We start from the raw sequence: 25,512 nt of genomic DNA, 5'->3' as shown, positions 1-25,512 counted from the left end.
AGTAGGCAAAGAAGGTCCACAAGTCCAACACTTGGCAAATAGGCCCCAATACCGACACTGCGTACATTAAGCTCTGTGATGTCATGAGTGTTGGACTCGTGGGCCTCGTTTGCATAGTGTTGGACTCGTGGAACTTTGCCTAATGTCAAGCTTGTGGGCCTATGACTCATGAGTATTGGACTTGTGACGATGAACTGAGTAAATGTGAGAAAAGTTGCATTTATTTTTTCTCCAGACATACGGAGTACATCTGTGCAGTGCACATCTGCACAGAATACATCTGCGCAGAGTACCATCTATTGAAATGTTTCTATTTACCAGAGGTAATTCATTTTGGAAAAGATGTTTTGAGAACCAGTTTTATTTCAATAATGGCGGTGAATTCACTTGCTTTTGAGAACATTTGAAAAATGTACAGCAGGTACTTCAAACTGTTAAATGCTACCATTTCCAGAATTTTGTCAAAATGCTATATAGTAAATGATCGATTTGAAACTATCAAGGTTACCAGATATAATTTCATATGTGTGATTTTCTACAAAAATTCAGATATTTTGGAGATCATGTGCCCAGCATGTAAATAACCCTTTCAAAGAATTACTTGTGCACTAAAATCAAAGATTATGAACAGATACATATGATTACTATTTCTGTGTCTTTGGAAACTTAATAATTTGCCTTTAGTGTTGTCATTTCATACAATATTGGTTTTGAATCGAAGTGTTTGCTCTTCAGCTTGTAGGCCTATACTGTAGAACCAGAAATTTGTGCGTGCATTTTGATTTTGTGAAATTTGCAAGAGCCAAGATTTGTGAAATTAAAATGCATACAAAAGTTCTTGTCTACACCATAATGCATTGGATGCCTGTGGCAATTCACACAACTGCACTGCAAAATAGGTCATTAGCTCCAATTTGCAAGAATTTCATGCCATTGATATTACTCACTTTACAATAATTGGTCTCAAATGGCATTGTGTAGATATTATCAACAAATAAAGAAGGAAAAGCACTATAAATGTCTGAACGTTGTGTTTCTAAGCAGTGACTGGAAGATGACCACAGGATTAATATCAATGTACCATCTGGTTTTGGATTAAAAAAAAAAAACAAAACATCCTGGTAAGATGGAAAAAAAAAATACCAGAAAGTGCTCTTGAGTACTAATAATCACTCCCAGAAAACATTTTGCTGAACTGAGTAATTAGGTTTGATCCTGATTTTATAAGCATGCTGTATTATAACTGTTTGTTGAAAGTGGAATAACTATGAGGTTGAGAAATTTGCCTGTACATTACATTTGTTTACAATCAAGCACCATTCACATCTGTCTGCTTATCTTTTTTTTAGTTACTGATAGGGTTTATATTTCGTGATAATCCACTGTTATGTTTCTTAAATCAATGATGATGATATGCAAAGTACCACTTTGAGTGATGTGCAAATCATTTTGATTTTTAACCTGAATTTGAATTGAAAAATATTTCATGCTGTTTCTTATGCTGTGTCTGAGGTTGGGGATGACTCATTTGGCAGAGATACATTACAAAACTTCAAGGATAATGCAGTAATCACGGGTAAGTGTAACCATGAAGGCTTGATCTTCATCTTTGATTCTGTATTGGTTCACGTGTGTTGCTAAAACTTGCCGTATTGTATGTGAACTTAAGTATAGTGTGATGCATGCATGTCTGACTCAATATTTTCCTAGGTGCATTTTTTCTTGAAATGGCCTTATACACATGAATAGTGGACCTGTTCATGTGGGAACCTGGATATACAAGGTTCCCAAAATGTAGACAGGAGTGTCTACATTCGGGTCTTAACTCATGTTTAATTGTGTTATGACTTATTTGTGTTTTGACAAAATGACTTTAATTAAAAGATGAGAGTTGTTGCTATTTTAGCGTAATATCTGTTCTTTTTCTGTATGAAAACTACATGTATTCTAGTCTAATTTTTCTTTTCTAAAATACATGTGTAGAAGTGCACTTGATTTGCTAAAGAATTGATATGAAGATGTCTGTGGCAATTGAGGCTGAGCTCATGAGATTTTGACTTTTGCTGACCCCATTTAGGGTGTCTTTATAGCGTACCTGTATAAGAACAGAGTTTACGAGTCCATCAGCACAGTATGCTTTTATCATGATCTCACATTCGATCTATATTTCCCATCGCTCGAAGGCACATGCAAGTTGACCGTGAAAAGAAGATGTACATATACTGCTTAACTGGATATGCACAGGCAGATTGCCAACCTGTTGATTCTTTGTCGTTGTGGAAAAAAAAAAAATCTTGTTTTGGGGCCTTGAAGAATCTCAGAGAACTGCAGAAGGAATGAGTAAATAAAAGAGTATCCATAAACACAGATATCACTGCATAGACACCCCCTATCTAGGGTGTTGAGTTAATGCAGATCAGTGATCAAGTGCTATATACAACCAAGTATATTGATTTCAGCTGATAATCCAGTAGGCCGGTTTACTAATATGCACAGATCTTTAATTTTGCACACGGCCGCAACCTCGGGCAAACAAAGGATACGAGCTGGCAACGTCGGCTGCTGCAGCCGTCCCCGACACGTCCCCACATGTAGACTTACGTGTATGTTGTGTACATGTGTGCGATGCATCAACTTCGACTTTACCTCCTGGCATTTCATGTGGCTCTAAATCAATTCCCAACTGTAGATGAGGGAGAATTCTGCTGTGATCAAATGCAATTTGGCCTATAGTTTCGATTTTGTTGAATTTTGGTTTCGATTTTGTCTTCAGTAGTTTCTGAAAATGGGTGGAAAACACTACTGCTACGGAACATGCAACAGTATGACCGCCTCACTTCATACTTCAATGATTTTAAGCATTATGATTGATTGTAAACTCTAAACTTCTCAGAACTTTTTTTTTTTTTTGGGGGGGGGCGTGTAGACAATGAATCTCTCATAATCGATACCGGTATGTTTCAAAGGATTTTTTAAAGTAAGACTCAGACTGATTAGACTTCATGAAATAGAATGACGATTTTGACCCGATTTTCTATTAACAATAACAGTTTGGGTCCTAACCTAGATAGACTAGAGATCTAGAGTAGATGTAGACGTAGACCTAAAAACAGAAACAATGATAGACCCAACCTCCCTGACATTCGCAGTAGGCAACATTTATTTCCCCCGTTGACTTATTCATCACGACCCAGGTCTGATGGTACATTGGTTTTGTTGAGGTATGTCCGGTCCTTTTGCGTCGGCCTAACCTCACCAAGGAAAACACAAACAGGGCTCGTGTCCAAAACCTCATTGAACTTCAGGCTTGAAACATTCCCATCCACAAAAAGACGGTAGTCCTCAAATGACTTGTATCCCTTAAGCTTTTTCCGGTCATAGTCAGTCCGTTTGATGATCAGGTAGTTGAACACGTCAAAGAGTTCAAAATCTGGAATGGAATACTCTTAAAGTTGGATGTTGCAAGGAGGATGTTATCTATAGGGACATCCACTCAGAAGATGACAACATCTCCCTTCAACGTGATCTTGAGGTCTTATCCACCTGGTCCAAAGTCTGGCTTATGTCATTCAATGTGAAGAAATGTGCAGTGCTCACCATTACAAGAAAGCGTAGACCCAACATGTACAACTACACACTATGCAATGAATCCATCCCTAGAGTTGACAGCTACAAATACCTGGGAATTACAGTCACCAAAGACCTCCGATAGAATGAACACTGCCAGGAAAAGGCCAGCAATGCCAGCAAAACTCTTGGCCTGCTTCGCAGGACTCTTGCACCATGTCCAAAGACTGTAAAAGAAAATGCATACAAAGCCCTGGTTCTCCCCAAACTTGAATACAGTCCAGAAGCTTGGAATCCCTACACATCACAGTGTGTTGAAAACCTTGAACGAATCCAGAGAGCAGCTGCACGTTTTGTAACCCGGGACTACCGAACGACTACATCATCTTCGAGTCTCGTGAGACAGCTTAGATGGGATCCTTTGCACACACGTCGCCTCCTTGCACAATCCACAATGTTCTTCAAAATACGGCAGCAACTTGTAAATATCTCCTTCCCAGCTTTCATAGCACCAGCCCCATACATCAGCAGAAACGACCACAGCCTCAAGCTTACAGTACCTGTGGCCACCATAGATTCCTACAAGTTTTCTTTCTATCCTCGAGCCATCCGTATATGGAACTGTCTACCACATCAAGCAGTAACAGCACAAACCCTGGCTGCTTTCCAAGAGGCTGCCCTTCCAGCCATCCGAAGGATGAAGCCTCCCATTGGTGACAGGATGCTGTAATTCAAGAGCATCTTTTACTTGCACATGTATCACGTTTTAATTGTACATATACTGATATCATCACGTGCACCATCACATACTGCCACTGCACCAACCCATCCCAGTCTAGCTGTGCTTGCAGCTGCTATAGGGATTACTCCATCAAGAATCAAGAATCAAGGATGTAAACCCAGCAAGCTTGGTATAGGATCGGAGAACGAGCAGCCTACCTGAGCGAGCTTCTCCTGCAGTGACCGGCCGGTGTCTGCCGCCTGGGAGAGGTCGGGATCGATGGGCAAATCCAAATCGGCTACGGCAGTTGCAAGTTTGATGAGTTTTTCCTTGTTGTAACCGCTTGTGCTCACACCTCTATCCCTCAAATACTCAATTAATACCTTAACTGTCCAATCCTTCCATGGCTTGCTCGAACTTTGGTTAGAACTTGAAGCTGACGCCATCACAAAGCAAGATTATAGCAAGCAAAAGTTGTCGATTATCCGCATTGAGTAACGATCGTAGACAATACACACGTGAATGCAAAAACAATGTGGTGTCCGCGCTTGATCGCTTGCCCGACATAGTTACAATCACTAGGGTCGCGTGGGATGTGACGTCATTATGCATATCATTAGTAAACTGGCCTGTTGATGTGTTACTCAGGCTGACAAAGCTGACAATGTACGTAATTTCTGAGGAAGAAAGGAAATGCAGCAGAAGAGTTATTAGAATCCTCTCGCTAATCCAAGATTTTTGCAAGGAACAGGATTAAATGTATTTTTGATGTGCAGAGAAAACTAAAAACTGATAGGGGTCTCGAGGCAAACTGTTGAGAAACACCACCAACATGATATCACGTACATGTACTAAACAACCAGAACAGAACTTGCTTACGATAATGACCCCATCTAAGAGAGTCAGAAAATGAACAACCAAATTTCCAAAGTTTACATTCTTGGAGCATGGCTCCTTTAAACGCATCGGTGTAGAGGCCACCATTCAGGCCTGTATAATTGTCCAACAGGAGGCACTCGACTGTCTTGCACCCACTAAAGCTTGACAGACATTGTGGGGAATGGCTCCAGAAGAATGACTGTTACAGGCATTCCAATCCTGCAGAAAGCACATCAGCTGTGAATGTAGAGCCTCCATCATCTCCAGGAATCCCAACATTCACAAAAGTGCATATGAGGCACTGGTTGATGAGTCATTCTTGGGCAATTGATGAGTTCCTCTGTGCCATTAGTGGCCTCTCAGTGATAGCCCAATTGGAATAAAGATAAACCACTACCATGGAGCAAAGAAAATCCACACAGAGGCATTGGAATAGGAAGGATTATGGTGAGGGATATGGTTGATGGCATGTTGGGGTTTGAAAGTTCAAGGCAATTGCCTTGACTACACCACATGTGGAGTTGGTGATGGGGGATATGACTCTGAGGTCTTTGTAGAGGGCTACGCCATCAACAGTGAAGGGAAGCAGGGAGGGCATGGCGAGAATAAAGGAGACCAGACTCAGTGATGATGATAAGGGTACTTATGTTGTCGTCAGTAGCTGTGGTGGTGCAAACCTGATGGATCCATGTGACAGACTCGCCTGAGGCACAGTGCATCAGAGGCAGAGTCAAGGGAGAAAAGGGTGTCTTACTTCAGTGGTGACATCTTGTGGCTCTGCAAAGACTTGACGAGGGAGTGGGGGACTGTGCTGAGCAGCTCAGTATGAAGTAGATTATAGGTGCTATGTTGTCAAGAAGGTGAAGTACTGGTAAGTTAATGTCAGGTTTGCCAGTTGTGCAATCTGTGGCATGGCGCTAGATCCTTTGCTGTGGCATGCACTATGCCGTTACTGGTGGTCAAGAAGGCAACCACAATGGCCGCAACTATGGTCAGGATTTACATCGTCACAGCTGGAGAATGGGCATTCCACAATAGGCATTCTGATAGTTTAATACAACTACTAGAGAGTGTACGTGGACATGGCTTAGATCCAGTTCTATTTCTGCTGTATTTGGCTTGCACAGTACATGTACTACTCAGACTCTCAAGGCTGACAATAAACACAGTCTCTCAGGAAGAAACAAATATGACACAATGTAGAATCCTGCTTTAAATGTAGAAATCTACTTTTTTTGAATAATTTTCCTAAATTTTTGTTTCAGATCACTTGAAAGTCGCACATGATTCAGCCACTGGAGTAGCGCCCATAACTGTAGCAGACAATGGTGAGTTTTTGTCAAATCCTGTCAGACAAAAGTTTTATGATACCCCTAGAACAGGGCACTACACCACTGCCTTCTCCACACTAATTCCTTTTATTCATGAATCCAAAATCATGACACTTGATAAGTATATCCAACTAATTGAGGATATCGCCAATACGTAGGTGCCGTGCGCAGAGCAGCATTTTAGATGCATTATGGGATAGCTCATGGGACAAACTTGCCCCGGTTTTGGCTGCACATGCACATACATCACGCTCTGTCTTTTATAAAGAGGTATTTTTTGTTGAAGATTTCTTCGCTTTCCATCATGTGACCAGCACATTGAAGCCTTGTAGTAGTGAACCATGACTCTAGTGACCGCAAATTAGTAAAGCTTAGACACTTTCAACTCTTTCAACTCTTGGCTGAATTATAGCCAAGAAAAAAAGGGCTAACAACGGAAAAGCAGACAAAGAACTCCATTGAATCGTATGGGAGCTGCGACTCGCGTGAGACAACCGGAAGCGAACAAGGGACCGAGGAATCCCACAGTGCACCTGTGACAGAGCTCTTCAGCATGTGCTGGAGTTTTTTACGTCATTGGCGATAGTGAGAATTCTTTTTGGTGTTTTTTTTTTCCAGTTGGTATGCATACATTATGTGCTGGCTGATTGGGTAATTATCATCTGGTCTGAGATCCAGTGGGGCAGGTTTTGTTCCCCCATCACTGTGGTGTGCACTATTACTATGGGTGTACTGTATACCTGGTACATGTGTTTTGTGTCTGAATGGGAGTGTACGGTGTTTAAATTGTATGTGCAATGTATGATCACTTAGCTTATGTTTGTACTCTTTCTTTATTTTTTACAGGGATTAATTATCTCTTCTGCACAGCATGCAGGAAGATTTATAAATATCAATGATGAATATAGATGATTGAGTTAAAGGGGAAGGCTAGTAACTGATCAGTGGGAATCAGTGGAAATGCTGGGAGATGATTGTTCCAATCCTTATGGGATTCATTCAAGAGTTCATTGTATATCTATTGTTGTGTGAAAATGATTTGCTTCAGAACGGTCTCATATTCAAGTAATGTGCAGATTAATGCTCCGTCACTGACCAGGGACGCTAACCTGGAAGCATTAAACTGCACATTACTTGAATATGAGACCATTCTGAAGCAAATCATTTTCACACAACAATAGATATACAATGAACTCTTAAATGAATCCCATAAGAATTGGAACAATCATCTCCCAGCATTTCCACTGATTCCCACTGATCAGTTACTAGCCTTCCCCTTGAAAGATTTGAAATCTGGGCTGAAAGCAGACAGCAGGATATTAGGAAAAGGGCAAAATGAATCCAAGATGGCAAATGCATGATAGGAGTATTTAAAGTGATATGAAAATTGGTATTAAACCAACTCTTGCTATTCCTTATGCTAAAAGATAGCAATTACACTAAAAACTGCCATGATGATAGGACCAGCAAAATAATGGAGAAAAGATTGAGGGGGCTTTGGAGATAATTAAACATTGAATGTTAAAGAGAGGAACAAGGAGGGAGGTAATCAAGTATATTTTGTTTTCAGATTTCTTCGGACTTCTTCAGACTTCAGACTTCTTCTTCTTCTTCTTCTTCTTCTTCTTCTTCTTCTACAGACTAAGTATTGGGAGGTTGAGAGAGCAACAAACATTTGATTCTGTAAAGTTCAACATATATCTTATTCTATGATAGATTCTATGATGTTTTCTGAGATGGAATGTTTAGCGCTAAAACACAAACATTCCAACAACTCCCCCCCCCCCTTTTTATTATATGTGCATGTGTGTAGCTGAATATAGTATATAGATATTTGTGAATATGCATATATGTTGACAATATTATTTTACCAGGACAGAACTCGATAGTAATTGTAAGTGGAGCCAACTTCTTGGTGACTGAAACAGAAGTAGAACAAGCCATATCCAAGATGTCGTCAGCAAAGGTCTTGGTGTGCCAGCTGGAAATTCGACCAGAAACCACCCTGGCTGCTTTGAAGGCTGCCAAAGCAAAAGGCAGTGAGCATTTTTTTTTCAAGATTTAATAAAGCCTTCTCTCTGGTTGACTTGTACAATGTACATTGTACACTTAACAGAATTCACACTGCTGGTGGAAAAAAATAGTACCATTTCTAGTAATAGTTGCTGAGAGATTGTACCAAAACCTACCAAACTCATGTGCCAAAAAATCAAAGCCACCAGTGTGATTCTTCAACTCTGCCCATAGTTGCTATGACATGTTACAATGAGACCACTCACCACAGCAAAATCACAATGTACATCTCTGGACTTCCATTTGATGTTTATAGAGTTATGCACAAAATTTACAGCTCAGCCATGCAGGATTTTGCTGCATCGTAGCAGCAAACAAATGCAGCAGACTGTCAAGCTGAGTCATATATTCAGCGTACACTGTAACTCAGATAAGACATGATAAAGTAGATAAATGGTGATAAAATCCCAATAAAAGTTTAATTAAGTCTCACATGCTGTAGTTTTCATGTAGGATTGATTTCTTAAAACACTGTTTGTGTATGTAAATTCCTGATATGTAAATTTCCTTTGTAGGTGCCAAAATACATGTATTATACGTGTTCAAAGGCAGTGTAAAAATTCATTTTTTGGCGAAGTAAGTACTGTTCCCTACCAGGTTCAAGGCAAAAAAGCTTACCGGTACTATAGATCAAAGGTCAAGGTCATGTTGTAAAATGTTGCTGTTTATGTTGTGCATTTCAGACTCTATATGCATAAAAAAATTCAATTCAATTCAATTCAATTCAATTCAAGATACGTTTATTAAGGTGCAGTTAAACAGGAACGTGCAACTCGAAAGCTGAGGTTGTTCATTTTACTAAACACAACATGAAGATACTTGTATTTTGGGAGGTGAATAAGCTGAACTCTTTAATTGTGTGATTGTTTGTATGTTTGGTTCATTTTCAGTCACAACAATACTGAACCCTGCACCTGGTGTAGCTGGATTAGGAGATGAATTCTACAGCAATGCAGATTTTTTCTGTCCCAATGAGAGTGAGGTATATTATCTTTATCTTTTTTTTAAATCAATAAAGGGCCAGGGCCCTGTTTTATCAAAAGATATAATTGCTTATAAATTCCCTTACCACACAGTCTGTTATAGAATTATAATATAAATCAACTAATTAATTATAACTCTTCATCAAACAGGACCCAGATCTCTAAAGAGGACAGTACAGAAATTGTTTCGTTTGTCAGACTATGATAGGCTTCAAACACCATATTTTATTATTAATATGCATGTATTTTCATCATATATACATATATATATATATATATATATATATATATATATATATATATTGTCAGTCACAGGGATATGCAGAGCTCACATTAGATTTTCTGGTGTGTGAGGTAATTGTTCACCCAGTCATAATGTAAATAAAGTTACATCAGTAATGACAATAGCAGGAAACCAAAATTCCATAGAGGGGAAGGTGCAGAATGATTATATTGTCAAAGGAAGCAGGCGGTAGCTTCATATTTTTGTGATTAACTTTTTCTCTGTATGAAGAACCAAACTAACCAGCTGCCACATTAGAATGACAAATTTGATTACCCAGCTTAAAGGACAAGTTCACCTTCATATACATGTGGCATGAGTGAATGCAGCAATATTATTAGAACACATCAGTGAAAGTTTGGGGAAAATCGGACGATGCGTTGACAAGTTATGAATTTGTAAAGTGTCGGCGCAGTCACTGCTTGATGAGAAGACTACTACAGTGCATGATGTCACATGCGTACAACGATATGAGGAAAATATAAAGAGAATTTCACAAATTTTTTATTTTTTTGAAAAAAGTGCACATTTCCTCAACTGGTCGCTGACGTATGTCAAAGGTAATATTATTTCCCTTGCCTTCTGAAAGAGGCAAGTCAACTGTTCTTCTATTATGTGAAAAAAGTGAAAATATGTTGAATTTTCTTTATGTCGTTGTACACATGTGACATCACAAGCCGTAGTAGTCTTCTCATCCAGCAGTGACTGAGCAGAAACTTCAAAAATTCATAACTTTTGAATGGATAGTCTGATTTTCCTCAAACTCTCACTGATGGGTTCTACTAATACAATGTATTGCTGCATTCATTCAATCCACATGTCTATGAAGGTGAACTTGTCCTTTCACTTTTTCTCTGTATGAAGAACCATATTAACTAACCAGATGCCACATTAGAATGACAAATTTGATTACCCAGCTTAAGCAATGTATGACAGTAAGAGAGTTAGAGAGTTAACATTTTGCAATTGTCTTTGACATTTCAACTATTTGTCCCATTAATCATGTGCATTTGCAAATTGTTTATATTATTTATGTACTTTGTATGTGTGTAGGAAGCAAACTAAACTGATCTTGATATTGTCGTATGATACAGGAGGGATAAAAGAAATAAATGTTCTTTTAACCGTTGAGGACGAGTCTGGAGTATACTCTGGCAAGTGTCTATGGGGAAATGAGTGTTGTAGCAAAATCAGCCCGTCCTCAATGGGTTAACATTGTTGCATTTGACAATGGTAGCTTGTTCTAACACTGGGAAAGATCAGTAATTAAGTTATGTTCTCTGGTGTTGGTGTCCACCCTGTCAAAATGAACACCACCAATGTTGGTATCACTTTTTTTTGTTCTTTGTAGCATGTGAAAGAGGATAATAAGTGGTATTAATGGTTTCTTCAAAGATTTTAAAGTTAGATTGATTTAAAAATGCTTCAATTTGCTCGCAGGCAGAGGTATTGACGGGTCTCCCCGTCACCACGGTCGATGAAGCCAAGACAGCCAGTGTGGCTCTCCTGCAGAAAGGTTGTAAGGCAGTGGTCATCACGCTGGGTGGAGACGGGATCGTTTACCTCACCATGGATGCTCAGTCTCCTGTTCACTTACCAGTGACACCTGTTCAGGCAGTGGATACTACAGTAAGTCAGTCTATAAATCTTCAGCGTCGAAATTGAAAGAGATCAAGAAAACCCGACAAGAACCCACATAAAGAAAATATGAAGAGAATTCCACAAAAATTTGGTTCTTTAATGAAAAGTACACATCCTTTGAAGTGTTAGTGACACATATTGTGGGTAATATTATTCCCCTGCTTTCCTAAAGAGGTAAGCAACTTGCTGTTTCATTACGCTAAAAAAAAAAATTAAAATTTGTGGAATTCCCTTAACCCTAACTTACCTGGGCTATAATAGCGAGCTTGAATTCCTGGTTGGGGGGGGGGCATTATGGCCCCCCCTTCAGATCTGGGCCGTTGATCTTGCGATCGCCGCAAAATTTTCCATGAACATAAAGCCGGATGTAATCTACAAGACTGTTAAGTTAAATTTTCAACAAATTTGCATTTTCTATTTTAAATTAATTGATTATGCAAATATATGCAAAAAATCTCATTTTCATCTGTAATTGGCTTATAAAAGCTTTTGGAATGCTGATTTTTGGTGTGAATATTTCTAGTGACATTTCGAACATTTTTGCATTAAAAAAAATCAGTATCAAAATTAATTTCTTATATTTTTTATTGTTTTATCAATTTTTTATGTATTTCTTTGTTTTTTCTAACTTTTGTTTTCATTGTTTTTTTTTAGCAGAATTTGTCATACACATTTTTTGAAGCATAATTATACTAAGATAAATTGATTTCAGCCATCAAAATTAAAAATATGAATCTTTATATGAATTAATTGAAAAAACACAATTAGTATTGACTTTGTACACAAAATCACGTTTTTTAGCAATTTTGGGGTTGACGAAAATTTTTTGAAGGGGCATGGCTTCGGAACGGTATGCCTGGGTGCAACAAATTTGATCTCAAAGGTTGCGAGAGACTTGAAAGTAAAAAGTCAGCGAGCGGCGTGGTCAAAAAATTTTGTGCGCCGGAATAGTGGCGGAATTCGTCGAGGGGGGGGGGGGGGCATTATGCCCCCCCAGGTAAGTTAGGGTTAATATTGTCTTTATATTCTCTTCAGTGACACCACAACCTATTATTGTCCAATGGCTGCAAGAAAATTTTAAACGTTCATAACTTTTGAGTGGTTCATCCAATTGTCTTCAAAATTTCATCAGTCTGTTCTATTATGGCTGCATTCACTGAATCCATGTGTATATTTTGGGAAACTGCCGCTTTAGATAAAGAATCGCTAAGTTAATGCTCACCCAAGTTCAACCATTCCAATCTTCTATAGACTAAAAAAAAGCCAGGATTCATGGACAGGCTCAGTCAAAAATACGGTTAAGTGCTAGATAGGTGAATAAATGGAATCAAAATTTATACTTTGATCCTGTACTGCAACAATTTCTCCTGCTTGTTATTAAAAAAAAAAATGAGTTCAAGTTTAACTTCCCATGCTCTTCTAAAACACAAGCTAGCTGCTCATAGTTGCATGCTCGATAAAATGTCTGTCAATGAATGCGACTAGAACTTGGATGCAGTATAAAAATGGCCATCTTTAAAAGCTATGTTGCTACCAAGAGTGCCTCTGTACAGTACCTATTCAATATGCTACAAGTCTTCACAGTCTAAATTCACTCTTTGGTGATTGCTCCTGGTGATGATCTTCCCAGAATATTCAATTTATGCTGAATGTTTTGGAAGTAAGTCTTGACAGATAGACCAGAAAGACAGAAAGTCCATGGACTAAATCTTAAAGGCAGCCGATCGCCATCCCTAATGGTACGTAAACTCTGAACGACCGAAGTTTGTGCATGCAATTGCGCAATGCCAGACTCGGTGCTATATCCATAAACGTGTGGAACAATGCTGCCACCGAGACACGTGTGTGTGTGTGTGTGCGTGTGTGTATGCGTCATACACAAACATTGTCACCGCAAGCTGCGGTGATTGGAAGAGAGAGGCCAGAAGACACGTGTGTGTGTGTGTGTGTGTGTGCGTGTGTGTGTGTACGCATCATACACAAATATTGTCACCGCGAGCTGCGGTGATTGGAGGAGAGAGGTCAGAAGCCGTGTGGCTCTTTTGGCCTCTCTTCATGCGCATGCGCACTGAGAGTGTATGTCCATTCGGAAGCTCCCGTGGCTCGCTCGGACAGCCATTTTGGGTTAGGAGATTAGCACAGAGAGCTCTCTTGTAGCACACAGAACTCTACGTTTTGTTCGCTGACCCATTGAGCCAGCGCTATTCTCATTCGGGGTCACTACATTTGATACAGAATGGGGGAGGCAGCGTGTTGCGTTCGTCTCCGTGCCGCACAAACCACTCGCCACAACTGAGTGTCTTTAACAAAGACAGAAAGTCTACTGACTAATCTTGACAAGATGCTATACAGTATGTCCCCCCCCCCCCCAAAGAAAAAAAAATACAGTTAGATTTTCGCATTGATTACACCCATTATGATTAAACTGTCTAAATGCTATTTCAGGGTCTTAAAATATAACATCTTAGCTACAGCTTATATTTTGCAGAAAACTCCATTCAATTTGGTTAAGCGGTCACAGAGAAATGTGGATTGTTGTAAAGCATGTCATGAGTTTGATTCTTCCAAGTTTAGCATTTGGATGCTCTTGTGTGTGAACACAGTAGACAAAACTTCGAGGGAAGAGATTCCTGACATGCTCTACAAAATTCCTAATTTCTCTTTGACCACTGAAGCAAATCGAATGGGGTTTTCTGTAAGATGTGGGCAATGAGTTATAGTTTCGTACCCTGAAATTGTATTTGGATTGATTCACTATTTTTAAAGTTATAATTGCGGAGGGTCCCATTGTAATTTTTGGGGGGACATATGGTACTTTCAAACATAATCATGTTGTTACACAGCTACAGTCACATGTGTTTTATGCATGTACCAGACATAAACCAAAGTAACAAAGTACTGCTGCAAAAACAAGTAAGATTTTATCTGAAATGCATAGACTGATGGCATTCCACATACCCCACAGCTTGTAAATTTGATCATATCGAAGACAAGGAGAAAAGTTTGACCTGCAGGAATGCTCAAGGCTAGGAGGGCTTACTTCTAAATTCCGTCACAATAATTCAGCTAGCCAGTGCTTGCTGTGCTACTAGAGACCCAATAGTGACCTGCTTACACCAGATCCCCTCCCCCTCATTTTTACGGTGGTCTTTCCAAACCTTCAAAAGTTATCTACATTGAAGTGAGTGTAATCAGATATGTTCACACACAATAAGATCAAATTCTCTCTATAATTTGACACTGCTAAGAATTTCAAACTGTGGAACTACTTTACAGGGCAGTGATGTTATTGAGTGAAATGTCTCTAATTATGCACTATAGGCTGATTTATTACTGAGTGAGATCAAGGAGGTTCAAGAGAATGGAGTCACAACCGTCTTATTTCCTTTGCTAGATGTTTGATGCCGCTGTTCAAAAATATTTGATGCATGTGCCGAACAGGATTTTCCACGCAGATAGGAAGACAATTGACTTGTGTCTCATTGCGTAATCACCAGCCACTTTCTAAGGAAGATATGTCTTTGTGATGGTAATTACTTTTCGCTATCCCTTCTTAGGTAGGTGGTACAGACACGAGGATGCGCATATAGAAATTGTGCAAAAAATGCTGAAATAAAGATTAAAATTACTTGACTTGGCATACCCGGGCACTAATCTGATATATCTATCAATAAAGAATCATACTTGAAGATTGTTCCATATTAGTTTTATTTGTGGAAATTAAGTGGAAAAATGATAAAACTGGCTTTCAAGGATGGTACAGTTTTAAACATGTTCACATGAAACAGCTCTGATTTACACTTATGCACAAATTTCTGGACGAGATTAACTTTTGTTTTACATGCTTTATCATTAATTGAAATTCATTTAATGAACAAGTAAGCAAAATATGGCCAACATTATGTTAACATTCAAAATGAATCTTCAGATTGCTCAGCAAGACGGCGTCGATCATCAAAGGCACAAATGCACCTGTGGACTTCTTTTGTACATCAATAGGAAACTGACAACTGTTTGAATAATTACAGCCAGTTGGAACTTCAACTCTTAGGCTGCGTTCACATAGAAGTATTTGGTATTCGCTATTCGCTATTCGCTATTCAGGCACCGAGTACACCATTACCCGCACCGTCAACTCACCATCCCATGCAGTGAGGATTTCTTCCTCCTACATCCCAGCAAATCTTATTAACAATTTCTAAACTGCATCAGAATGTCAGTATACATGCTTATTTTTGCTAAAGGGCAAATCCAGACCAAAATTGTCACTATTTCATAAACGAGAGACGGTATACGCTGCAAGAAAATCGAACAAGCTCGATTCCCATTTTACTATACTATTCGCAGCTATTCGGTACTTTCGAATAGTGCCCTCTTATGTGTACCGGTGTGAGGAAATCCTATCGTTCAATTCAAGCTATTCGCGTGCCTTCGAAAAACGAGCCCGAATACCCGAATAGTATACTTCTATGTGAACGCAGCCTAAAACCTCCTTGGTGAGATCTATGAGGCTGCAATCAGAGTGCTTGCCTACCTACATTTAAGGAATTTCCAGCTGTTTAAACCTCTAGGTAAGCAGGAGGTGAATGCACCCTAATCTCCAGAGTTTACAGCTCTCTTGCCTCACTATCTCAAAGTGTTATATTTAAACAACTATGGAAGCCTAAGGGGCACTACACTGTCAAGCGATTGTGAAAATGCATTTATTTCCTGCAATAACAAGCAAGCAAAATCTGGCCCCCGATAAGACATGTATTTCATCAGGATTTGCCCCTGTATCCCTATTCTCAGAAGTAAAATGAAGAAGACTTTATGCAAGATAGAAGTGTACAATATTGCAAGGCCTTGTCAAAACTTTTGACATTGGAAATTTACTAAATCACTCCTCATTATTGCTCTGAAAGGTGGTGCATGTTCTGATGAATGAACACCAGATGCACAATTAGGAGAATGTGCTTTTAGAGGAAATGTTCAGAGCATGAGACAGCTGGTGCTAAAAGGTCATTTAATTCCAGCTCAAAATTATACCTGTCAGCCCATCCTTTTGACACTGACACAGAACATCTGAAATTTAACTTGATCACATTTATTTGTTTTTATTTCATATCTTTTTCTTCATTTCACACCAAACATGCCTAATGGAGAATATAAATCTTATAAGGCCACCGTGATATCTTCAGTCCAATTATGTGAGATGTCTTGTGGAATGAATTTGGAGGGGGTATCCGATAAAATGTCCATGATTGCCTTAAAATAGGTAATCAACAAATTTCAAAACTAAAATGTGAATAAAATGACCATAATTTTGGGCATGCTGTGTTAGTAATGGAAACAAAGAGAGTAGTTACTCAACCACTTGATTGGATACATTTTTTTTTCTAATGAAATTAATCCTGTCATAATCAAGATATCACCAATATGTGCAAAACCAATGAGATTTTGTGATAGTGATCCCGAGAGTGTTGAATTGAAGGTACACTCTGCTGACCTTATGGGTCCACACTTCTCAACCAATGGGCCACAATGTTGGCCAAAAATGAAATAAAGAAGATTAATATGTGATCTGACTTGGCGTCGGTTGAAAAAGGTTGAGAAGCAGTTATAGATTATTGTCTTCAAAGCAACAAATATTGTTTACAAAATCTGAGTGATTACTGGTGAATTGCTGCAAAATTTATTTCCATTCACATTCTTGTATTATTGCAGATATTTTACTTCTAAAATATTGTGACAGTGGAGCTTGGATTTTTATTTAAATTCTCGCCTCAAGAAATGGACTAAGCTAGAATTGTCATCTACCGAGGATTTAGCCTCCTGTAGGTACTTTGTATTTTTCCCCCACAATTATCCACTTTGATGCTAACCAGATTGCCTGTTTAAGCCAGCAAACTTAAACCTACTGGCCCGAATTCACGAAGGTGGTTTAAATTTAAACCATGGTACAAATTTAGACCATGGTCTAAAATAAGCGTTAAATAGGCGTACCAATACTTGCGCGCATAATGCACGTTTTTTTACTGGATGGCTGTTAGCGTACGCAATCTGTCAATCATAAATACGCAGAAGAAATATACATAAACCATGGTTTAAATTTAGACCACCTTCGTGAATTCGGGCCATTAAGTTTTATTACATGCAGAAAATTAAGCAGAAAATTTGTCAAGTATTGAAGTATCAATATCAAGCATCGCCAACCCTTGATACAGGACAGTGGGAGGGGTGCATGGCCTTCTCTCCCACGGGAGGGAGTTTTTTAGTTTGAGATTTGGTGCAATTGATTGCATGTGTTGCGAACTCCTCCTACAGTTTTGAAGCAATTTAAATGAAACTTCGGGTAAATGATGATATTGGGGTATAGATGTGCAAGACATGTTTTTTGTGTTTGTCGGACAATGCGTTGCCATGGTAACCATAATTTTATCAAAACCTTGTGGATTGAATAACTTCCATAGTATTTAAGCAATCAATTTCAAAATTGGTATCTATGATGATCTATAGGTGTAGTTATGCAAGACACTCTTTGTGTTTGTTATTGACAAAGCGTTGCCATGGTAACCGCATGTTTTCTTCAAAATCTTGTGGAGTGAATAACTTCCACAGTTTTGAAGCAATTGAAATCAAATTTGGTAGACATTATGGCCTTGAGGCATAGACGTGGAACACATAATTTTTGTGTTTGTCGAACAAAGCGTTGCCATGGTAACCATAATTTTACCAAAACCTTGTGGATTGAATAACTTCCACATCATTCAAGCAATTAAGGTCAAATTTAGTATGTATGATGATCGGGAGGTGTAGTTATGCAAGACACCAATGTGTTAATATAAGAAAAATTTGTTGCCGTGGTAACCACTCATTTTTGTATCAAATTGAACCATTTAATCTATGAAGGTGAAATTTGGTGTGTATGATGCTCTTTAAGTATAGTTTTGCAAAATGTCCTTTGTATTTGTATCGGACAATGCGTTGCCATGGTAACCGCATTTTTTTTTAAAATCCTGTGGAGTGAACTTCTTCCACTGTTTTCAAGCAATTGAAACCAAATTTGGTAGGCATTATGGCCCTGAGGTATAGATGTGGAACACATAATTTTTGTGTTTGTCACACAAACCGTTGCCATGGTAACCACAATTTTACCAAAACCTTGCAGATCGAATAACTTTTCCATCATTCAAGCAATTAAAGTCAAATTTATTATGTATCATGATCTAGAAGTGTAGTTTTGCAAGACACCAAAGTGTTAGTTTAAGGAAAATATGTTGCCATGGTAACCACTCATTTTTTTAATCAAAATAAACCATTCAAGCTATGAAGGTCAAATTTGGTGTGTATGATGGTCTTTAAGTGTAGTTATGCAAAATGTCCCTTGTGTTTGTATCAGACAATGCATTGCCATGGTAACCACACTTTTTACCCAAACCTTGTGGAACTCAGTGTCAACTCTGTAATTGTACAGTAAACTAAAACTATTCTGTTTCCAATTCGACAAGTGCACAAACTTGGTATTAACGTCATTACCCTCATGACATCACATACTATAAAGCGACACTAGGGGCGGGGGTATCAATCACCTTCAGTGATAATTCTAGTTTAATTTGGGATATGAAATTATGAGATTTGTTGCACACCTGTAAGGTAATTTCGTTAATAAAAATCGCATTACAGATAGGCTACACACCAAATCTCATGATTTTATTGTCGAGCCCACTGGAGGTGCGGGGAGACTAAGGGATCGCCTGCGTCGTCTGTCCCTCCGTCATCCGCCCGTCGTCCGTCCGTCTGTCATCCGTCCATAATGCTACAAACACTTGAATAACTCTCTACTGACGACTTCAATTTCAATCAAACTTTGAGGGAAGAGTGGTTATACAAAGTTACATATTTTACCTAACATGAAGGTCACCTCACGGTCAAAGGTCACAGGCAGGGGTCAATGAACTTTAGGGCCCAATGTTAAGTTTTTACGGCGCGTTTCGATTGTGGCTCATAACTTTTGATGTATATGTTCGTTTGTGAGCAAACTTGGATGGTAGATATTCCTTTGGGAGTTGAAGATCACCACAAGGTCAAAGGTCGCAGACAGTGGTCAACAAACTTTTAGGGCCCAATGTTAAGTTTTTACGGCGCGTTTCGATTATGGCTCATAACTTTTGATCCCTATTTCCATTTGTGACCAAACTTGGATGGTAGATGGCCCTTACGGCGCGTTTCAATGATGGTTCATAACTTTTGATCCATATGTCCATTTGTGACCAAACTTGGCTGGTAAATGTCCCTTGGGGAGTTGAAGGTCACCACAAGGTCAAAGGTCATAAGTGGGGTCAATGAAATTCTGGGAGTTAGAAAAACGATTTCTTCTATGCGAATGGACAAAACACATTTTGGCACTTGCCTTGTTGATAAACTGGTTGTCTGAGAATAAAATGCAAACAGGACTCTTCTGCTGTCTAGATGCATTTTACCTATTTTGCGGTCTTTTTTGTTTTCCTTGCCACACCCGAAGGCTTGAAAAAAAATGTATGCTGGGCGTGTTAGCGTGAGATGAGGCGCTGAGGCATTAGTCTTATGCTGGAGGTGTGATACTTGGTAGGTCTGTTAGTGTGAGCCTTGATATACATATGCCCATACTTCATGCATTGAACATTGCGGTTAGCGATTGAGCTGTTGCACACTACCGTGCACACTGCAAGCAAGCTTTTCATGAGTGCATTACATGTATTATACCTGGATGGCTGATGAATCACTGAATTGTTCACCGACATGATAGCCATGGCTTCTAAGCATAAAAACAGACAAATATAGACAGGTTAATATCTACTGCAGAAAACAGAATGGGTGGCCACTGGCCACATTAGACCTGTGTGGGCCGCTATGCACAGGGTCTTTAACATTGGTGCTGAGGTAGGTTTGACTGTATATTAATGTGTACATATATATTGGTATGTATGTATATGTATATATATATATATATATATATATGCACGGGCAGATCCAGAGGGGGACGCACCGTGCATGCCCCCCTCTTTATTCGTTGTTAAAACAAAAGAAATAAAAAGAAAAAAATGAGATGAAACCCGGAAGTAGCACCAAAAATATCGTTTGCACCCCCTCTTTACGGAATTCTTGGATCTGCCCCTGATATATATATATATATATATATATGAATTACAGTATGTGTGTGTATGTGTGTGTGTGTGTATGAGTATTTATTGTTCAATTATTATACAATGGTGAATTCAAATTTGATGTTGATTCACCTTTTCTTTTTCCTTTTTTTAAAGGATTATTCCAGACAATTTATATAATTTCACATCAGTTAGAAAATATATTGGTAGGCCTACAAATGCGTGGAATTGAAGAGTTTGTTCGCAAAAACCGATAAGTCCATTTTTAAAGATTTTGAAGTACGATCTCTGTCATAAAGTACAAAATAACACCTTTTAAATAACATATTGGTCACTACATATAAAGGTACATTTTTGAAGTTATGATCAAAAGAAGCACAAAATTTCTAATTATTCTCTTTATTTTTCTTGACCTTTAATTGCAAATATCTCCATTTGGCAAATATGGACTTATCGGTTTTTGCGAACAAACTCTTCAATTCTTGTTGTCCTCCAGCAGATAAACCAATGCTCTGAAAAAGCAAAAAAAAAGACATAGTACACTGAACAAGGGTGATGACATAGGGGCTCACACATTCCAATAATGTAGCAATGTAATTTCACTACAGAAAATTCATTGCCTGTGTAGAATTTATGCATGCTTTCCTCTTGTGTTCTGTTTCCTTGAGCACCCAATCATTATGTGAAGGTACTATGTCATCACCCTTGTTCATCGTGATTTACTATGAATTTTGAAAACATGATTATTCCTTATCCCAATCACTGTAATTTCTGAAACTCTGTATCCAGTATAGCCGATTTGTAGATGTTCAAATGCAAAAGACTAAAAATCATTTGGAGGTCTCCTTTTATTTCTTGTATGTCCTTATTTGTTATTCTTCTTTAATAAGAGGTATAGAGGACAAGTATACTGTAGATAAAATTGGACAGAACGGTGAGGAAAAATATGGATTGCTATGGGCAACATGGCCAATTTGATACATTTTGTTTGATGTGAAAAACATGAAATGGTAAAAAACAAGGCTCCCTGTCGACATGTCTTATGTTCATGGAGCATTTTTTTATCATTTCAAAGTTCTGTGCCACTTTTCTCTGTTTGGAAATGCGAAATTGCAGAGAATAATAGGACCCAATAGCAAGTGCCAAAACAACTTTCAGTAATAGCTTTTCATATATTCTTGATAGTTGAATGTGCATTTGTTTGTTTTTATGTCATGTGGGAAGTTTAAAACAGGAACCTACTTTCCCATTATCTTTATTTCTCAAGCACACACACGGACACAAATTGATGCATTGGAAGCTCACGACAACTTGACAAAGAGTTAGATGTTTTCTTTAAAATAAAAAACCACCCACTGATGTTAGTATACTTCATGACATTGTGCTAAGTGTAGTAATTTAGATAATGCATTCACCATCTACTTAAGCGCTGTGAAATAAGGTCCATTCAAGATAACCAGGAGAAGACATCCCTCAGTGTTAATGAGCACACTTACACTAAGACAGGATCTCACCCACAATTAATACCATCATTTTGTATCCTTTGTTCACAGTTTTCAAGACTTTTTTTTTCTGGTAGAAATAAAGATTGCAAAACAAACAAATATGCCGTCAGTTCATAGCATGTGTTTAAGGAAAGGGCGTAATAGTAGCTCCTACTTTTCTTTCTAACCCTCAAAAAGGGGTATTATCAACTTCCTTGAGGCTTTAATAATAGTTGCTGTAAAAAAATGTTTGAGAAAAATAACATACATACACATTTGCTCCCACTGTTTCTCAAAGAACAAGATCCAGCGTGGGAAAAATGATATACACATTCACTCTCACTGTCTCTCAGAGAAAAAAAGATCCAGAGGATCATCAATGGCCAGTTCTCAGTAGTGCGCTTTGATCCGTGTATGACACTAATGCAGTGTGTATTTGCAGATAATTTATCTTGCCCAGGATATATTATCAATTCAATCTTCTTCCTGAGAGATACCTGGAGGAGCTATATGGAAGTTATGATCTCTTGCTAGATCAAAGATTATGTGTGAATTTTATCCTTTTCACAATTTGCGCCCATTCAAAAAACGAAAAAAAAAAACACTTGCGTTACGATAATGTTCTGATCACAATGCATGAACAAACGGCAATGACCGGGAATACCTTCCAACATAGGGTGTGAAATATGCTAAGTCTTTCAGAGGGAGCATCGAACGCTGGTGAAAATGATAATTCGGTCATAATTTTGATTCTGCTCTTCACACAGTGAGAACTAGGGCCTACTTTGTCGCAATATCACATTCACAATCAAAATCAGATTTTAGAGTATTTGCTGATAATGGATGTTTATAATGAAGTTGTCTTGTTTCCATATTCTTTGTTTTGTTTGTTTGTTTGTTTGTTTGTTTGTTTGTTTGTTTTTGTTTATTTGTTTGTATGTTTTGAGGGGAGGGGGTTGTTGGTGTTGTGTCTTGCTTGTTTGTTTCAACAGTCAATACTTGTCTCATGTACCGGTAACCAAAAAGAAATCATGTAGTAACAACACTGACTGAACTGCCAAACCTTTCACTTAATAAGCGACATGTAATATAAAAGCATAAACAAAAAGCAAAACAAAATTTTTTGCGAAGAAACATATCCGTTGGCTTTTAGTGTGAGCTTTTATATGAATATTTACATGCACGGCTATACAAAGCAACATCCATAATTTCTTGAAAAAGCTATGGTTATGTAAAGACTGTTTTCAGGTACGTGTAAATGCATAATTTCTAGGGGTGAAACTGCTGCCACATGTGCATAGGCATCTCACATCAGAGAATATGTTTAATTCCATGAAAACTGTTTTCACATCACGGTATTAGACAGCCGTGAACGGGTCACGTCAGGATTAGGTTTCAGCATTTGCAATAGAGTGGACCAATTCCTGCTCTCGCCAAAAAATAAGTAAAATAAAAGAAAAAATAGATAAATGGATAAATACATAACATTTTTTTAAAATCCAATATTGCAAGATGTAATGTGTATACAAAGGTACTTTAATCGGCATCAGCAGTGCTTGTTTATACAGTCACTTATGATATTGAAAAGGAGAAGCAACAAGTGTTATGAAAACTTTTGCAGGCAATTTGAAATGTAGAGCATTTGCAGAGGACTGTGACTTTGTGTAGGCAATGTGATTGATTTCCTAGTTTAATGTGGATTGTGAGCAATAAGCTTGTTGAACCCAAGATCTAATATACCGGAGGTTGTAACCAGCATGTTATTTCCCCATTATACTGATGAACTGCACATACCATAATATACGACGATAAGACCGAGCCAAGTTACTCCTATTGGAGGGTTTTCTGAATATTTAAACTTTGATAAACCAGTCCTTCCAAAATTTACAATGGCAACAAGAAGAAGAAGAAAACAGCCTTGTACTAAGAATGTGTTCTGCCGTCGAAAGTAATGCATTTGTTAAATTGAGATATACTTTATGCCTGTCAGGACAAAGTGAAAATGGGATGTGGGGGATGGGATGGGAATGAGCTAGCACATTACTGATTTTGTCACATATATATAAAACATAAATTTCATGATATCCAAGTAAATATTTTTTGTCAGTTTTCATGTCAATATCGAGCAGAAGTTTAATATTAATCAGACTATGATGAGAATAATTATCCCACCAAATGTGAAAGATTGCAAAGGTACAATTTTCAAAACTTTTCTTGTACAGGGAGCAGGAGACGCCTTCATTGGATCGTTTGCATACTTTTTGGCTCATCATGCCGCACTGCCATTGGATGAAATCCTCCGTCGAGCTTGCCGAATAGCCACAATCAGTGTCCTTCAGCCTGGTACTCAGACCAGTTTTCCATGGAGGAAAGACCTACCGGAAGAGCTTTTATCTTAAAGGGGGAATTTGTCCCAAACATAATGCGTGGATTTAATGAAGGCAAAAATAAATGTCTGTATAAAACAGTATAAGAGCTAGCACACATTATTGGAGATTGATAAAAGTCGGATAATAATCGGATAATCCATTTCAAAGGTTATATGAAGTTTTTGTCCCCGCCGAACGAGTTCGAGCAGGGGACTATGAAACGGGCTCCGTACTTGTGTGTGTCCGTGTGTCCGTCCGTCCGTCCGTCCGTGTGTCTGTCCGTCCGTCCGTCCGTCCGTGTGTCCGTGTGTGCGTCCGTGTGTGATCAAAATCTTCAATTTGCTACTTCTCTGTCATTTATGAGCCAATTTTGATTCTGTTTGCTTTATATGATAGCACTACATGGGAGCTTTGAAACTTCTACACAGAATTTCAGTCGTGACCTTTGACCTTGACCTTTGACCTATATTGTACATTTTGCTACAAAATGCTACTCCTTCGCCATTTCTAACCCGATTTCGATTCCGTTTGCTTTATATGATGGCACTAGGTGAGGGCTTCAAAACTTCTACACAGAATTTTGACCTTTGCCTTCTTTGACCTTTGACCTTGATTTTTGACCTATATTGTACATTTTGCTACAAAATGCTACTCCTTCGCCATTTCTAACCCGATTTCGATTCCGTTTGCTTTATGTGATGGCACTAGGTGAGGGCTTCAAAACTTCTACACAGAATTTTGACCTTTGCCTTCTTTGACCTTTGACCTTGATTTTTGACCTGTATTGTACATTTTGCTACAAAATGCTACTCCTTCGCCATTTCTAACCCGATTTCGATTCCGTTTGCTTTATGTGATGGCACTAGGTGAGGGCTTCAAAACTTCTACACAGAATTTTGACCTTTGACTTCTTTGACCTTTGACCTTGATTTTTGACCTGTATTGTACATTGGCTACAAAATGCTACTCCTTCGCCATTTCTAACCCGATTTCGATTCCGTTTGCTTTATGTGATGGCACTAGGTGAGGGCTTCAAAACTTTACACAGAATTTTGA

At 38.5% G+C, this 25,512-nt stretch overlaps 1 protein-coding gene across 1 annotated transcript in view; it reads left to right on the top strand.

Moving 5' to 3' along the window:
- LOC139708370 (ribokinase-like) overlaps positions 1-24,517 on the top strand; it is a 40,792-nt gene extending 16,275 nt beyond the window's left edge. The window contains exons 3-8 of the mRNA XM_071620326.1: positions 1,513-1,576; positions 6,433-6,495; positions 8,373-8,537; positions 9,462-9,553; positions 11,278-11,466; positions 24,310-24,517. Of these exons, the coding sequence (XP_071476427.1) occupies positions 1,513-1,576; positions 6,433-6,495; positions 8,373-8,537; positions 9,462-9,553; positions 11,278-11,466; positions 24,310-24,486 (750 nt within the window). The 3' untranslated portion in view covers positions 24,487-24,517. The remainder of the gene's footprint in view (positions 1-1,512; positions 1,577-6,432; positions 6,496-8,372; positions 8,538-9,461; positions 9,554-11,277; positions 11,467-24,309) is intronic.
- Positions 24,518-25,512: the final 995 nt, after the last annotated feature.

Source organism: Diadema antillarum, unplaced genomic scaffold, assembly GCF_040938485.1.
Source record: "Diadema antillarum isolate AM-2024a unplaced genomic scaffold, OU_Dant_1.0 scf00000036, whole genome shotgun sequence".
Taxonomy (NCBI): domain Eukaryota; kingdom Metazoa; phylum Echinodermata; class Echinoidea; order Diadematoida; family Diadematidae; genus Diadema; species Diadema antillarum.
This window is presented reverse-complemented; position numbering and strand designations above follow the sequence as displayed.